This window comes from Onychomys torridus, chromosome 2, assembly GCF_903995425.1.
Source record: "Onychomys torridus chromosome 2, mOncTor1.1, whole genome shotgun sequence".
Lineage (NCBI taxonomy): Eukaryota > Metazoa > Chordata > Mammalia > Rodentia > Cricetidae > Onychomys > Onychomys torridus.
This window is the reverse complement of record NC_050444.1, coordinates 142,736,618-142,753,356: the sequence shown is the minus strand read 5'-3', so window position 1 is coordinate 142,753,356 and position 16,739 is coordinate 142,736,618. Positions and strand designations below refer to the sequence as shown.

At 54.3% G+C, this 16,739-nt stretch overlaps 2 protein-coding genes and 1 long non-coding RNA gene across 6 annotated transcripts in view; 1 reads left to right on the top strand and 2 right to left on the bottom strand.

Annotated features, from left to right (window-relative positions):
- Positions 1–2,540: 2,540 nt before the first annotated feature.
- Positions 2,541–4,840, bottom strand: LOC118577725. Its single transcript, XR_004944221.1, has 3 exons — positions 4,326–4,840; positions 3,584–3,892; positions 2,541–2,767 (listed from the first exon to the last, which is right to left on the bottom strand). It is a non-coding gene; the product is annotated as an uncharacterized LOC118577725 (long non-coding RNA).
- Positions 4,253–14,247, top strand: Hpca (hippocalcin). 3 transcript variants are annotated; one of them, XM_036178335.1, is made up of 4 exons: positions 4,253–4,431; positions 7,094–7,491; positions 13,096–13,201; positions 13,311–14,247. In XM_036178335.1, exons 2-4 carry the CDS (start codon positions 7,114–7,116, stop codon positions 13,406–13,408), a joined length of 582 nt encoding a protein of 193 aa, XP_036034228.1. In that variant the 5' UTR covers positions 4,253–4,431; positions 7,094–7,113; the 3' UTR covers positions 13,409–14,247. The 3 variants fall into 3 exon arrangements, with proteins under 3 accessions (XP_036034228.1, XP_036034229.1, XP_036034227.1); XM_036178336.1 differs by lacking the exon at positions 4,253–4,431 and adding an exon at positions 4,715–4,805; XM_036178334.1 differs by lacking the exon at positions 4,253–4,431 and adding an exon at positions 5,430–5,867.
- Tmem54 (transmembrane protein 54) overlaps positions 13,316–16,739 on the bottom strand; it is a 6,994-nt gene continuing 3,570 nt past the window's right edge. The window contains exons 3-6 of one of the 2 annotated variants that reach the window (XM_036178332.1): positions 15,330–15,389; positions 15,055–15,243; positions 14,833–14,991; positions 13,316–14,506 (exon numbers count right to left, since the gene is read on the bottom strand). In XM_036178332.1, the coding sequence (XP_036034225.1) occupies positions 14,432–14,506; positions 14,833–14,991; positions 15,055–15,243; positions 15,330–15,389 (483 nt within the window). In that variant the 3' untranslated portion in view covers positions 13,316–14,431. The remainder of the gene's footprint in view (positions 14,507–14,832; positions 14,992–15,054; positions 15,244–15,329; positions 15,390–16,739) is intronic. The other variant, XM_036178333.1, reaches the window with a different exon arrangement.

The following is a 16,739-nucleotide window of genomic DNA, read 5'->3' as shown; positions in this document are numbered from 1 at the left end:
ATTGCTTTGCTGTGGCCCTAAGAAGACTGGGGAGCTAGCCTGAGACACAGCAGGCAGACTCAAAGGGTGGGAAGATGGAGTGCCCAGGCCATGAACTGCCTCGGAATGATCCCAGGGTTTTAGCTATCTGAAGCTGTGACTGGGGGACAGCGGGCCCAGCTGAGTGACCTCAGGCAAAGGGCTGTCACTCGCTGGCTTCCAGCTGAGAGTAGCTTCCCCCGGAGGGAAGAGCAATTATTGTATTGGACAAGAGTTGGCTGGGATGATGAGTCCCCAGCTGCCAGTCACTTCAGCCACCCCCATCTAGATCCAGTCCCATGTGCAGAGATTAGGGTTGGGAGAGGGCCAGGAACTCCTTCATTCTGGGTGTGTGGGGGGACTGGTCACGAGGTACAGAGGTGCTGAACTGAGGAGGAGTTAGGGCTGGTGGGAGGGTGTGGGCGTGTGAGCCTCAGATGTCCCTTTCCACTGGAGACAGCGGGAGCCATGGGAGGTTATTCAGCAGTGTGGTCTCTAATCAGATTTAGAGAAACTGATCCCAGCAGGGGGAGCTGTGAGAAGGCCAGAGCAGGGATCTGAGGCGGCCCTGGCCAGAAGTGAGGGGAGAGGCAAGCGGAGACCCTGCCCACTCGTGTAGAATGAGCTGGACTTGGGGAGGCAGCAGACACACGAGCAGCCAGAGAGAGGGTCCCGAATGTGCAGGGGTCTCGGGATTGCTTGCTGGGGGGTGGAGGAGGACCCAGCGACCTGGCAAGCTGGAGGTGGAAGGCGATGAGCCAGTTGCTGGCTGGCTTGAGTCGGGGGTGTCTGTGGGCTTCTGGGAGTCAATCCAGGAAGCAGCTGGAAATGCTGGTTTCACAGAGGAGGAACCAGAAGGTCAGAGGGCTATTTTTGCCAGCTTTCTGCCTCTAGGAAAAGGGCCAATGCAGGATTTGAATGCAGGTCTGAAGAGGAGATGCTATCATCTGGGGCCCTGATACTGCCTTCAACTGCCTTGACCCAGGAACTCTGTTCTTCTTGGGGCGGGGGGATCAAGGCAGCCATCTCTCTACTGCTGAGCCCAATAACTATAGGACACTGCAGTAGGGTGCCCAGATCCAAACCTCTGCTCTGTAGAGGGCAGCTGTATGAGCCAGTCCTAGCCTCTTGTTACTTTGTACTCTGTGCAGGTACCTAGGTGCTTGTACTGTGTGTGGGGTACCTAGGCACCATGTGCGGCTGCTCCTCACCCTCACAACCACCCTTCCCAGGCTCACACTGACACTGTCTCCCTTCGCAGAGGAGCAAAGCAAATCAACTGTTCGAGGCCCAGGATTCAGTTTGCTCTGTGGGCATCTGTGTGACCTGGGTCAACTGAGTCCCACATGGCAAATGACGCTTCCCCAGAGAGACCCCAGCTCCAGCATCCCCACCCCTACCCTTCTGGCCCTGATTTCAGGCCTGCAGTCCCCGAACCTTGGGCTTCCCACCCCTCCCCAGCCATCCCTTCCTCGTGGCCAGCTCCCTGGGGAACTGCCAGGCCTGCCCTGCCCCCTCCCGGGCTGTACTCCTGGCACTCTATCACCCAGGGCTCTGGTCCGGGGGTGGTCCCTGGCGTCAAGGGAAGCTGGCAGAGATGGGATTAATGAGGTTGAGACCCAGTGCATTTGGGAGGCCCCCGGACCCCACTTCACAGCTCCCTGTGCTCCAAGCTGGGTGGGCAGGGCTTTCTGGAAAGGGGATGGCTTGAAGTTTTAATCACTTTATCAATGTTTGTTTGTGTAACTCAGCCCCGAAATGCGTTCCCCTCCATCTGTCCCCACCATCTGCTTTCATCAGGATTTTCCAAACCGTGGGGGACCCAAGAGACATGGAATGGGGGTTGGGTCGGTCTTCTGAGTGGGCTAGAGAAGGACCAGACCTGCCCACTTCACTGAGAGGCCTCCAGAGTGGGGTGGCAGCTTCCGAGTCATGCAGAGCTGGGTTCCAGTGTGATTTATTGCTGATGTACTTCAGGGTGGAGATGTCAACTCCCTGAGCCTTGGTCTCCATCTCTGTAAAATAATAATAATAATGATGATGATGATGATGATGATGATAATAATAATAATAATAATAATAATAATAGCAATATCAGAGATCCTCAGGGCCATGGATCATGAGATGAAGTGTTCTAGGCAGGGCACTCTGCACACAGTAGGTACGCAGGAGGTAAGTGATGTCCTGGCAGCGTGGTAGACTAGGATAGCCATCCTGGTTTCTGAAGCCCCCATCTCACTTCTCTGCTCTGGAGACATTCTTATTCTCACATGGACTACCTGTTGCCCTGTCCCACCTCTCCTGGCCACACTCTACCTCAGGGTTTCCCTCCCTCCCGGACACCTCCTTCTGAGTGAGAGGGGAGGGGACGTCAGCAGCAAGAACCTTCAATTAAGGCAAACCCAAGGCTCCAGGGACACTTTGTCATGTCACCTGCCCAAAGAAGGGAGGGACCCAGGCTTCCCAAGCAGCAACCGCTCTGCTGTCTTTTCTGAACTATACTGCAGGACACTTGCCTTGGGTCCAGGGTCTTTTTGAGTGTGGGGAACCCCTAGGCCTCCTCTTTGGCTCAAGAGCCTGTCCAGTGCTGCGATGGCTCCTGGGAAGGTAGAGGTGGCTGGTGCGAGCAGCCAGCAGCTCCCAGGAGGTCTGTCTCTGCTTTCAGAGGTGCTCATTGACAGACAGAAACAGGCGAAGAAAGGAGATGCCCTGGACGTGGAGACTCAGTCCTACCCTCGGAAGCATACTCCTGTGGAGGCAGGTGCAGACAGAAGTGCTGAGGGAAGGTTCCAGCACGACCTTCCCAGAGAAGAAAAGCACAGGAGCCAACTGAACCTGTGCCCGAGCCAAGAGTCAGTCTGGAGGAAACAGGGGTACCCGGAGACCTTCCACCCAAGAATGGAGAAGAGAAATCAAGCCATGCTGGGAGGTTCCAGCTTCAGGCAGGAAAGAAGTGGTGGGGGACAGGGGCTTGGCTCCTCTCCATGTCCCAAGCATGGCAGTCTTTTTGGACCCACCAGGGAGAGGGGAGGGAGGTTGTCATTGGAGGGGTCTGGGGTGGGGGCTAAGCACTTCTCTACTCCCTATCAGCCGTCAGGTCTTCCTGAAGGAGGCAGCTGGGAACCACCCACGTTCGTCTGGCGTCTCTCACGCCTCCACTGGGGTCCCAACACAAGAGCCAAGGCACACAGTGGAGCCGGTGTTCCCAAGGGCCCAGCTGTCCCTATTCCATCCGGGTCTGGCTCTCCAGCTCTGTCAATGTACACCCCCTCTTTTCCTCCAAGGACAAGAGTGAAGGCTGGACGTCCTGAGAGGCCTGACCTGGGCACCTAGATGGGGAGCTTTGTCTGGTGTCTTGGGCAGCCAGGATGATCTGAACTACAGGTAGAGAGAGCACCCTGAGAAGAGCCATCCTGGAAGAGATGAATGCTGTCAACTCCACCTTCTAAGGAGGTCCAGAAATCAGGCTCACTGGACCACTCTTCTCTTGACATAAAGCTCCGGTGAGCTGCTGCATGGAAGTCAGACCCGCTCTATTGAACACAACAAAGACTTCCGGTCTCACCTGGAATGCAATCTGAAGTGCCCGTTGCTCTCCATCTGCTGCTTTCCCAAGCTTTCTTCCAATTGCTTATCTAACACACCACAGAACTGACTATGTATGTTCTATCATTGTTTCTTCTGCATGATTGCAACCTGACGGTCTGGAACAGTGTGGCGTGCAGAAGCAAAGCTTGAAACATATTTTTGAAATGGATGAATGAGAGCACTTGAATTCAAGTCACCACTAGCTGGTGGACATTGGAAAAAGCAATTAACCCTTCTAATTCTCAGTTTCCTCATCGGCAATGTAGAACACAGTAAGGTCCACATCCTAGAGATGGAGAAAGGACAGAATTTAAGCTGTAGGGATTGGCACCAGGGCTGGAGGAGGGAGGGTGCAGCTCCCATGCAGGCAGAAGCTGTGACCGGTCGGGTCTCTAGAGATCAGCTGTCCTGAATGTAGACAAGAGGCCTACCCATCTCAGAAACACGCGCCACCTCCCCAGGTGGAGATGCGTTTCTGCACTCTCAAGTCACAGGCCTGCACCCGCAGAGGCTGGGGGAGGAGAGGATGCCTTGCATGGAGGGGTACTGGGAAGAACGAGGTACATTGATGGTAGGAGGTGGGATTAATTCTTGGAGAGGGTGGGGGATGATATCCGGAGTAGTAGGCTGGAGAGGGGGCGTGCTCTCTGAGGCGGAGGTAGGCAGGGGGCGTGTCTGGCCCCTGGAAGACCTCGAGACTGGGGAATGGGCGCTCCCACCTCTCCAAAGAACCCCCAGCTCAGCTGGCTCCGGAGTTGAGGCGCGGGGGCAGAGAGGGTGCCTATTGGATTCCACCCTCGGAGCGACAGGCGGCCCCGCGCCCAGGTAGGGGTTGGGAGGAATCGGGTGGCGCTGCCCCGGATTGTTCCCGGCTTAGGAGAGTGGTCCCTGAGCACTGATCAGCCTCTTTCCTTGGTCTCCCCGAGTCGACCTGCAGAACTGGGGGTCCCGATCTTCTTCCCACGGTGGGGTGCTCCCGAGAGAGGGGGCCCGGGGCAGTGAGGGCGTCCCGTTCCCTCTCCCGGGCGGGGGCGGGGGCGGAGCCTAGCTGCTGGTGGGGACCCCCCCAGGGGAGGGGCTCCGGGCCAACGCTGCGGGGCGTCTCCCTCGCAGTCCTGCCCGCCCCTCCGGCCGCCTCTGCCGCCGCGCGCCGCAGCAGCGCCGCCTTCCCTGCGCAGTCGGTGTCTCGGCGTCGCTGGGTGAGTGGGGGCCGCTCCAGCCGGGGCCGGGGATGCGGGGAGGGCAGCCCCGGAGTCAGGAACCCACGTCCAGGGCTCCCCAGCCCGCTCCTCCCCGTGCCTCGCGGGATTCCTCCCACCCGTGGAGGCGCCAGCCCGGGGCTGCCCCGGGGGACATCGCGCGGCGCTCTCCAGGGTCCTGACCGCCCAGTGGCCGGCTCCCGGGAGTCGCGCCGTCCGTCCCGGGCGCCCCCTCCAGGAGGGACCTCGCGCCGAGTGCGGGAAGGATGGAGGCGGGGGCTCAGGGCCGGAGCCGGGGAAGGCTTGGAGGGGATGCCAGGGCGGGTTTCTCGGATCGAGCTGTGAGGTTCCTCCTATTTTGGGCACCGGGGGTCTTTGCGGAGAAAAGAGACCCCCTTTCCAGCTGACAGAGGCAGTGCCCAGAGTGGCCGGGAGGAAGGGACACCTGGAGCAGCGCTCCTGCCCGGTGCATCGCTCTGCCCCCGCCCCGCTGACCCAGTTCCTTGGACCTTGAGGAGGGGAGTAAGGGACACGCTCCCCTGCTCAGCCCTGCGCATTTCCTCAGTCCCTTCCTTCCCACACACTTGTTCTGTGGCTCCTCAGCCTGGGGCAGAAAAGGCTGATCTAGAAAGGGGGGTGGGTGGGCACCAACTTACAGGAACATGCATGACACACTGCTGAGGACAGACATAGGTCTCCTCACGATCCCGGGTACATTCTTCTCTTTGTGACAGGTACATACCCGCTCAGCACGCATGTAGAATTCACATGCAGACATGCATAGAAACGCACAGGGAGACAGCCTCGGTGCAGAACCCAGGACTCACATCATATGGGAGCACACACCTTCAACATGCACCCACACACATGTGCACAGAGCTTCATCATGCACAAGGAACCCTCTTCACCCTGTCTTACTGGTATCTTCAATCTCAGGAGCCCCTTGCACACCCCCCTACATCTGTGCCTAGGACTGCCCGCCTGGCTACCCCCCTCCACAGCTCGTCCTCAGCCCCACACTTTAATCCCTGCCCTAAGGGGACCTTTTGAGCCAGATAAAAGGTGAGTGTTTTGGGAGGTTTGGGTGGGCTGGGTAGGGCTCTCCAAGAAAAAGAGTCCTCCACAGGTCTGGGAAGGGCTGCAGCTCCCTCTCCCGGGACCTGGCAGCACCCCGGGTATAAAGACAAATAAGATGGGTACCTGAAGGTCCCACGTGCAGCTGCCCATGTGAGAGGTGTGAGCATGCGAGTTGGCGTCTGATGGCATGTGTGAGACATGTGGGGTCGTGGGCTGGTGTGTCTTGATGCACAGTGTATGGGAGTTGTGCGTGGTGCCATGTGTCAGTGCGTGTGAGTTGTGGGACAGTGGGGTTGTTGTGTGTGGTGGCATGGTGACCCATGTGTGGTACAGGATGGTAGGTGAGTGGCATAGAACCTAGCGAGTGCATTTAGTGATCTGGGTGGCATTATGTGTGCTGGGGACATGCACTTGCATATCATGCCTGACTTTTGTGGAGTCTGGGTACATGTGAATCATTTTGCCTCGCTTAACATGTATGTAGCACCTGCCTTCTCAGCCATGGTTCTAAGTGCTCACAAGTATTAACTAATTTAATTCCCTTGATAACCCTATGAAGTAAAGACTATTATTAAACCCACTTGGCAGCTGAGGCAGAGAGTTTAAGGAAATTGTCCCTGGCACATAGCTGGTGAGAAGGAGACCAGGGATTTGAGTTCATCTGGCTCTGGGGTCCAGATTAATGCCTCTTCTCTTGCCGAGCATGTCTTCAGGAGGAGAACCTGACAGTGTTGTGGTACAGGAGCCTTGCCAGATCAGCAGGTATCTGGGGAGCCCTGAGAGGGCAGCAGGTGCAAAGGAGGGCCAGAAGATTTTCTGCACCCTTCTAGGAAACTCTGGGGGTCAGCTCTACCCTCTAGTGGCCTTGTGACCTGAGCAGATCACCTCACTTTTCTGAGCTCCATTCTGGAAAATGGAGCTAATCCCCAGATTTCCCCTTGGGAGGGTGAAAGTGTGCATTTGTGAATAGGCTTAACACAGACAGCCAGAACAGTGTCAGCGAGTGTGCGCTGGCCCCTTTCTCTTCCTCCGGGTCTGCTCTCCAGACTAGCATGCCACGGAGCAGGCTGCAGGCTGTGTGATCTGGGGCCCACCTCTCTCTTCTTGGGTCAAATAGTTTTGTGTCTGAGGGCCCTTCTGGAGTGGTGTCAAGTGGCCGAAAGGACAAAACTCTTGCTCTCTGTCTCTTCACCTCCTTTTCGGGGACCCAGGTGGACTTGGCTCGTCTGCCATGGGCAAGCAGAACAGCAAACTGCGGCCGGAGATGCTGCAGGATCTGCGGGAGAACACGGAGTTCTCGGAGCTGGAGCTGCAGGAGTGGTACAAGGGCTTCCTCAAGGACTGCCCCACTGGCATCCTCAACGTGGATGAGTTCAAGAAAATCTACGCCAACTTCTTCCCCTATGGCGACGCCTCCAAGTTCGCCGAGCATGTCTTTCGCACCTTTGACACCAACAGCGACGGCACCATCGACTTCCGGGAGTTCATCATCGCTCTGAGCGTGACCTCGCGTGGCCGCCTGGAGCAGAAGCTCATGTGGGCCTTCAGCATGTACGACCTGGACGGAAATGGCTACATCAGCCGGGAGGAAATGCTGGAGATTGTGCAGGTGGGCCGTTACAGCCACCGGCTGCTCAGCCGCGGGCTCCGAACACCCTTTTTAACCTTAACACACCTGGTCCGCAAGTAGTGTCAGGGGCTCTTCTTCCCATCCCATTCTCAAAATCCTTTAGAAGGAAACGATTTTCCAAAGAAAAGCCAAAAGCTAAAACTACTGTGGAATTAGAGGCAGGAGGGTCAGGAGTTCAAAGCCAGCCTTGGCTGCCAAATGAATTTGAGGCCATCCTGGACAATAAGAAACTCTCTCTCCTCCCCTACCAACCCAACAATAACAAAGGAAAGAAAGAAAAGCTGAGGAAGTTCCCATGCATCCGAGGCCACATCCACCAGCTAGAGTTTCCTGGTATTGCTTATCCCTGCCTGTGTGCTATGCTTTCCGGTTGTTCTCAGCCTTGACCCTTTACCCATCAGGTAAAGGATGCATTTCCTAAGAATAAGACATTCTCTTACATAACCCACAGCACAATTATCCAAGTCAAGACATTTGACATAGAAACAACGTGGTTCTAATATACAGATCCTATGCCGTTGTCCACTCTCTTCAGAATGTTCTCTGTAGCATTTTTTTTTTCTGTCCTAGTCTGAGATCCTACATTGAATTTCGTTGTCCTATTTTGTTAATCATATTTATTTAGAGATAGGGTCTCGCTCTGTAGCTCTGGCTGGCCTGGAACTCACTTTACAGTCCAGGATGGTCTCCAACTCACAGAGATCTGCCTGCCTCTGCATCCCCAGTACTGGGATTAAAGGCGTACACCACTATGACCATCTTTGTTATTTTGGTTTAATTTGGAATAGTTCCCCATCTTGGAGACTGGTCTCTCTATGTAGCTCAGATTGACCTTGAACTCATGATCCTTCTGCCTTAGCCCCTGAACCATAGGGTCACAGGTGTGTGTCTCCATGCCCAGTTATACCCATTCTTCATTCACTCATTCATTCATTCACTCACTCATTCATTCACTCATTCATCCACTTGCAGTGTTCAATTCAAATGCAGATTCTGTGCTGGTTAGGGATCCTCATCCCCAGCCCACAAGTACTGTTTTATTGATCCTCATTTACTGAGGAGGAAACATGCTTCAGAAGAAGGCACTTGCTGGAGACCTCACAGCTTGTGGGTGGGCCACCTGGCTCTAATGTTCACAGGCCATCTGGATACCCGACCGTCTCCTTACTAATTGATAGAAGCAACACCAGATCCAGTACTGCATGAGGTACTTAGACCCCTGAGCTGAGTGCATCATCAGGCAGGCAGAGAAACATGCTTGACGTCTAGAAGTGGGACTGAGCCCAGACTGTCCACCACTCCAAGATGCCTTCCTTTTGTGAAGGCCCTGAGCTTCTGCGCAGGAGACAAAGCTTCCAATTCTGGACTGGCTTTAGCTCTTAGGTTGCTCATCTACAAAACTGGAGCGAGGCAGGGATGCTGGTTGCATGAGGCGATTTAGAGACTTGTCATGCATGTCTTTTCTTAGTACAAATTTAAGTATGAAACACATTAGACTTACTTCAAAAAAACCAGTCCCTCAGCATTGAAGGCAGTCAGTGCTATGATTTAATTTTATCCACTTATCCTTGCCCACTTTAAACATTTGTTTTTAGACAGGGTCTCTCTTTGTGTGTAGCTCTGGCTGGCTTTTGAACAGTTTTTATTATATTTATTTATTTGTGTGTGGGGGTAGCACACTCATGCCGTAGCACACATGGGGAGGTCAGAGGAACACTTTTGGGAATTGTTTCTCTCCTTCCATGTGCAGATCATAGGGATCGAACTAAGGTTGTCGGGTTTGGCCCCAAGTGCCTTTACCTGTTGAGTCATAGCAGAAAGCCGTCTACCGGCTGGCCAGAGCCACACCGCTCCTTTGTAGATTTTTTTTCCCGGCACTGTGTGATGATGTATGTGGGGGTGTCAAGCCCCTACTTCCAAAAGCTCTCACAGAGATCAAGGGGGATGGTAGCTCCAATGAGTGAATGTTAGTGACTGTCAGTCATTCTTTCTCCACACATCTTCTGCAATGACCAAAATGGCCTTGTAAGCATCCCCAGGACATGTCTTGAGAAGAGCTGCCACATAGCTTTGCATGAGGCCCCCTTCCTGCATCCCTGCATTCTTCCCTTCCAGCCCTTCTGCTTCATGGACTGATATCTGCTCCAATTCATCCAACCCACTGGCTCCCTCTCTTGCCGAGGATGTGGATCTCAGCCTCTAGCTTGAGTGGAATGACTGCCTTGGGAAGTGATGGGTTCTCTATGCCAATAGCTTGTTGCCTCAGTATTTGTCCCAGAAACCTGTGAACCACAAACTCCTCGTTGGAGGCAGGATGATGGGGAACTCTGGGGTTCCCTGCTGGAAGGGTCAAGGTTAATGGTGGAGGATCATTTGGGGAACTGATGGAGACCCTCAAATTCAGAGAGATGCCCATATTTTACCACTTGCACACTGGTAAATCTCAGCCTGGCTGAAGCCACCACACCCAGTGCAGTGGTTAAGCTAGCCCATTCCTTAAGGATCCCTGGACCTTCTTTAACCAGCTTCTGCCTTCTAGACCCGGACTTCCTCTATGACAGTCCCGAGGCTCCAGACAGCTGGTGCAGACAGAGCTCTGTGAACCCCAGGGTCTGATTAATGACAAGTAGGCTCCAGTGAAACTCTGGGCGAGCAATCCAGACTTAATCTAATTAATCTAATCTAATTAATTAATTAGAAGGATTGTCGCGAGGAGAATGGCCACTGTCTAAGTCACTGTCAGCTCTCCTGTCCCAGCCCTACACTGGCTGGTGGCCCAGTGGCAGGGGAGAGGTAGTGTGCTTCTTGGGGCTCCCACTCTGGTAGGCAAGATTAAGGCACAGGCCACACTGATGAGGTCAGTGACAGGTATATAAAAATAACATCTGGGAGTCCAGAGGACACAGTGCATGAATAATGACAGTCGAAGCCACTGTTTAGTGATCTCTTACCCCAGGCAGCCATTGTTATATTTTTCTACCTTATTTAATCCTCTAGGTTGCAACCCTTTGGTGTGTGTGTGGGGGGGGGGAGACGTTGAGTGAGTCTTTCACTGGAGTCTTCTTTTTTTTTTTTTTTTTCCCGAGACAGGGTTTCTCTGTGTAGCTTTGCGCTTTTCCTGGATCTCACTCTGTAGACCAGGCTGGCCTCGAACTCACAAAGATCCGCCTGCCTCTGCCTCCCCAGTGCTGGGATTAAAGGCGTGCGCCACCAATGCCCGGCTTCACAGGAGTCTTCTAAGACCATCAGAAAACATTTACATTACAATTCATAACAGCAGTAAAATTACAGTTATGAAGTAGCAACAAGAATAACTTTTTGGTTGGGGGTCACCACAACAGGAGGAACTGTATTAAAGGGTCGCAGCACCAGGAAGGTTGAGAACTATGCTAGACAACCTTGATGAGAGAGACAAAATACTCCATTTTACAGATGGAAACTGAGGTTCACAGAGGCCCAATTCTTATCCAAGGGTACACAGCAAGTGCAGAATGGACCTGGATGTCACTCCAGAGCTCCTGCTGTCCATCACTCCAAACTGCCCAAGCATGCATCTAGCAGATAAGAGGGAGCAAGTCCTGATCTAGTACCTTCCATCAATTCCCTTCTCAAACCTTGGTTTCTTATCCAGAAAAAGGGAGATTTGATACCTGCTTTTCTGAGCTGATGTACAGTTTAGAAATCCTGCATGTGCCGGGTGGTGGTGGCGCATGCCTTCAATCCCAGCACTCAGGAGGCAGAGGCAGACGGATCTCTGAGTTTGAGGCCAGCCTGGACTACAGAGTGAGATCCAGGAAAGGTGCAAAGCTACACAGAGAAACCCTGTCTCGAAAAAAAAAAAAGAAAAGAAAAAAAAAGAAAAGAAAAGAAAAGAAAAGAAAAGAAAAGAAATCCTGCATGTATGCCAGGTACTGTGGCGTACACATCTGGTCTCAGGAGGCAGAGGTCTTGGGGGGTGCTGAATTTGAGGCCAGGCTGGTCTACAGAGTGAGTTCTAGGACAGCCAAGACTATGTAGAGAAATCCTGCCTCAAAAAACAAAACAAGTCAACCAAACAAAAACAAAACAAGGAAAGAAAAGAAAGAAAAAACAAAACAAAACAAAACTCCTGCACATTGGACCCAGCACATAGTGTTTGCATGATAAATGGTAGCTCATATTATTCCAGCCAGAGTCTGTGAATGCTAAGGAATCTGAAAGGCCCAGGAGTGTTCAGCTGTGGCAGAATTACCCCTCCAGAGAGGCCTGGTGGTGGCAAGGCCAGCATTAGACAGCTTGTGAAGTATCTTAAATGCCAAAAGCAAATGGTTTGGACTTGGTACGGAGAGTGGTGGGAGGTGATGATGGCCTTGAAACAGGGTGTCCCCTGCCATGTGCCAAGGCACTGTACTGGGAATCTTAGAAGTAACTAGAATCACTGTTCTTATCTGAATGGTGGGAAGTTGGCACAATCCTCTAAGGAGTTAATTACTTCCTGAGAGGTGTCCTCAAAGGAAAAGCCCAGGAGGCTCTGTGCAGCCAATGTGCCCCGACCCCAGCTGGATCAGGGATGATCTCGCTAGGAAAGCATTGTAAACTGACCCCCGAGGAAGAGTGGAGGCAGCATCCTTAAGGAACTGGTGCACTGTGGACCTAGAGGGAGGTCTGTGTGTGCTGGGAGTGAGGGGGCGGCCTACTGGTTTAGGGACATAGCAGTGGAGATTTGTATTTGGCAAGAGCGGTCAGAGGCAGGGTGTGGAACAAATCTGAGGGGAAGAGGCTAGAAAAGAGGTGCAGAGACAAAGCTGGACGTGAAGGGGGTGGGGAGGGTTACGGCACGGGGAAGAAAGGAAGTTTCTGGGAGGAGCGTCTGAACTCTGAAAAGTTGGAAGTTTGAGGTGACTGGTCTTTGAGCACCAGGGAGCAGCCCGTCCCACAGGCCGAGCAATACACGCTCCGAACATTTAGCTCAGAAACTCCTTCGTGTTGCCTCTGGAGCACCTACCTACACGTGGCAGCTGCCACCCTCAGCCCAGCAGAGCTCAGGCTGTCCCTGGCCGGGTGGCAGGTGCTCATTTGCATTCGTTTGCATAATGTTCCCGCCCCTTCTGGGTTCCAGCTTGCCTTGACGTTCTGCGCCCCCTGCCGGCCACAGACCGCAGCGCAGCCCAGTGTCGTCTCCCCCAGTTCAGCGCCCCCTGCCGGTCACTGAATGAGAGCGCTAACTCAGCCCTTGTCCCCAAACGTACACCAAGGCCTTTTGGGCACTTTGGTATCTGGACTCCGATGTCCTCCAACATCTCTCTTGAATCTGTGCACCCCAAATTCTTGGCATCCACCTGGAGCTTGCAGATCGCAGTGCCTTTGTTCATCTCTATCAGCAATTCCCATCTGGCCCTCCAAGGGACCCGGCCCAGCGCACTCTTCAGTTACCCCTCTTCTAGAAAACCATTTCCAGACTTTCCTTCCCTCCTCCCTGGCCAGAGGAGCACGACCTTGCGAAGTTCATAGACAGAGATTGGGATGGGGGCTTAAGCCAGCTCTTCTCACTCCCTGATGCTCTCCCCCCCCCCCGACCCTGACACCCCACCCCCACCCCCATAGGCCATTTACAAGATGGTTTCGTCCGTGATGAAGATGCCTGAGGACGAATCGACCCCGGAAAAGAGGACTGAGAAAATCTTCCGCCAAATGGACACAAACAATGACGGTGAGTGTCTGGGGATGGGCGGCTTCCCTTCTTCCCTCGCCCGCACCACCTGCCTGGCTTCGTGGCTGCCTTCTCCTCCTCACCAACAGCCCTCCCTTTCGCCCCGCAGGCAAGCTGTCCCTGGAGGAGTTCATCCGCGGGGCCAAAAGCGACCCATCGATCGTGCGCCTGCTGCAGTGCGACCCCAGCAGCGCCTCCCAGTTCTGAGCTGGGGAGGAACCAGCTCGCCGCCTCCCTGCCTTCACCGGCCCTCCGGCCCTCCGCTTCCTCTCCCTCGTGTCTATCCAGGCTGGGGGCCAGACTGGGGACCCCCTTCTGGGGTCTGCACTGTGGGGGGGCCTCTGGAGAAGCGAACCCTGCAAGGTAGGGGCTAAGCAAGACAGCCGTTAGCATCCACGGCCCTAGAGACAGGATCCCCCTTAGTGGGACCGAGATGACTCTGGTTTTAGTCTGTCCCCGTTCTGTATTCGTTATTCAGACAGCTGGATCACCTTCCACCCACCCACAGCCCCGAGGCCCTTCCACAACGCGGGGGTGGGAGGGAGGTTCCCCTCGGGTGGCCCTCAGCCTGGAGGGAGGAGGGGAGGTGAAGAGTCTTTTGGTTTGGTGGGGAGACATGGAGGATTCCTGGGCTGTGGGGCTTTGAGGAAATTCTCTGATCTACTTCCCTGCAGAAGAAAGGTTCCTGTCCCAGCTCTTGTTGACTGGAGGCCATGGTTAAAAAAAAGATCTCCCAGGATTCCAATTGGGGGTCCCCAAGCCCAGCCTGCCTCTTAGCATTTGAATGACCACAGATTTAACCCTCTGTGTTCTGTATTTCACGCTCTTCCACTCACACACGCAGGCACGCGCGTGCGAACACACACACACACACACACACACACACACACACACACACACACACACACGCAGAGTCCCTCCACAGCATTCTGTGTGGGAAAGAAGCGCAGGCCCCTGGCAAAGCCCCCACCTCCCTCTGCATGCAGCACATGGAGCATCTCTGTTCTTTTTAATAACTTCAAAATAAAGTCTTGTTTCAGTGCGGAGTGCTGGGTGGCCAGGGAGAACATTCAAAGCCTTCTCCCAGGTCCCCAGGGGTCCATCGAGTTCGGCCTGTTCTGGGGGATCCTGGAACAGGCTTCCATGGCTCCCTGGGCTCTGGTCAGTGCAGGCTTTATCACACGTCCAGGCTTGGTCATATGCTTCAGTAGCCTCGGCCCCCTCGAGGTGTCAGATGGTCAGCTGCACAGAGCTGGTACAGCTCAGTAGGTCATGGCCATCTAGGGGCTCTGGGTTCGTTTGCATCTGCAGACACAGAAACCTATTTGTTTCACTAGGCCTAGACTGGGCTCTCTATCTCCAGGGCATCCCCAAACAGGAGGTAGGGAGGACTAGGGGCTTCTGGGGCGTGGGAGAGGACATCCCCCCAGTGTCTCCTGTTTAAGCACCCCAAACTCTTGCTTCCCAAGAGTGGGAGAGCCAGACATAGCTGTGTGACTTAGCTGGCAGATCTGGGAGCCCTTTGGTGAGCAAACTTTTGCCCCAGTTATCTGAGGCCCTCTTCAGGGCGGGGCTGACTGACCATCCAGGGATCCCAGCAGAGACTTCCCAGGGCTATGGAGGGGACTCACGGTGTGGTGGCAGCTTTTCCCCCACCACGGTCTCAGTTCCAGCAGCCGATGCACAAGCTGGGCGCAGCGCACAGCAGACACGCTCTCCGCCACACAGAACATGAGAGAGATGGCCCAGAGACACAGGCTAGAGCTCTGAGGGTACAGAGGCCCAAGCATCTATAGGGGTGCAGGTAGATTCCAGAGCCCTTCCCAGCCCCCTCCCAAGGCTGAGGCACTCACGTAAATTCGAGTAGGGTCAAAAGGACAATCAGGTGCCAGTGTTGGGAGTTCAGGGCTGTCATAAGTACAGGCTGCCAGTAGTGCCCGGCCCTGGGTGGCAAAAGTCACTGCAATGGAGGCCAGGAGTCCAAGGGCGCAGGTCAGAGAAAGGAGCGCACAGGCCACACTCAAGCTAAACACCGTCCAGCGCTGGGTATGGAGAGCACTGGTCAGTGCTTGGCCCCAAGGGGGCTACTGACCCAGCCCTCAGTCCCATCTGAGGAAGTGCCACATACCAAGGGGGTGCTGGGGAGGTAGCGTGACAAGATGACAGCCGCAATTCCAGAGACGATGACCTGTGGGGAAGTGTGAGTCAGCCCGGACAGTGATGCTGGAGCAGAGAGCTCGTGGGGTCTGACCCACACTCGGATGAGATCCACCAATGTCTTCCTTATTCATACAGTCCTCACTCCCACCCTGTGCTTCAAAGGGGCTTTGCCTCCCTATCATCACTCACTGCCTACAACCTTCCAGGACTCCCCACTGCCTAAAGCTGTGCGTCTCCAACAGGGTCCTACGCATCCTGTTTGCAGGCACATGCCAGGGGCTAGGCCATGGCACACAGGAGACATTGCTCCTTGGGATGGTAAAGACTTTGGAAGAATCCCATTCCACTAACAAGGAAAATGATATTAAACCAGGAGTCTGGCATAGTGACATGCCTATACTCCCAGCACCGAGGGGGGTGGACTGTTGCAAGTTTGAAGCCAACCTGGTTTACATGGAAAGTCCCAGTTCACCCAGGACTGTGCACTGAAGCATAGTGAGTTGTTCAGCAGCCATATGAGGAGAGCACGGAAGGCCAGCCCCGGGTCACCATCTTAGACAGACAGGACGACGTATTATGAACAGAACTCAGAATCTCTAAGAGGGGGCTGAGGATGGAGCTCGGGAATAGAATGCTTGCCTAGCATCTGTGAAATCTGGATTCAATCCCCAGTACCACAAAAGACAAAGAACCCCCCAGGAGCATCTGAAGTTATCCCGGGCTCTTAATGACCTATTCCTGGCCCTCTCTAGTCTACCCTGGGCCACTGTCTCCGCTCATCACATTGGCTATGAGCACCCAATCATAGCTGTTTGCTGCTACCCACAGACCATCCCCTCCAAGAACACCCTTCCTGCTCCTGCATCCTAATGCCCCTCGACCCCCAGTGGTTGTCCCCCGAATCACTGGCTCCATTTACCCTATCTACCTTGGTAAGTTCACTCTCTGTAACCGACACCTATGGCGGTAATGTTAATTCACTGTGCAGCCACAACAAAGTGCCTCAACTTCTCTGGGCTCAGTCCTCTCTGCAGGATGACCTCACAGGAAGGCATCCCATCAGCAGGAAGTGGGGTGAATCCCCCACCCAGGCATGGGCAGCTGAGGATTTCCTGGGGAAAGGAAAGCCATCCTGAAGTGGTCCAGCCCAGAGCCTCCTGACCCTGGGCTGGCCACCTTCTGTGGCTTCTTCATATGGCTGCTGAGCGAAACAGACACTGATTGTACTGTTCCTGCTGTCTGTTGGAGTGTCTATGGTCAGAACCTGGATTACCACACCCGGAGGCCAGCAGGCAGAGACCAGCATGCAGAGAGAAATCCCTTAGCCAGGAGCCAGCAGGTCTCCTGGAGTTGAGGAGATCATCCCCAAGTCTGCAGC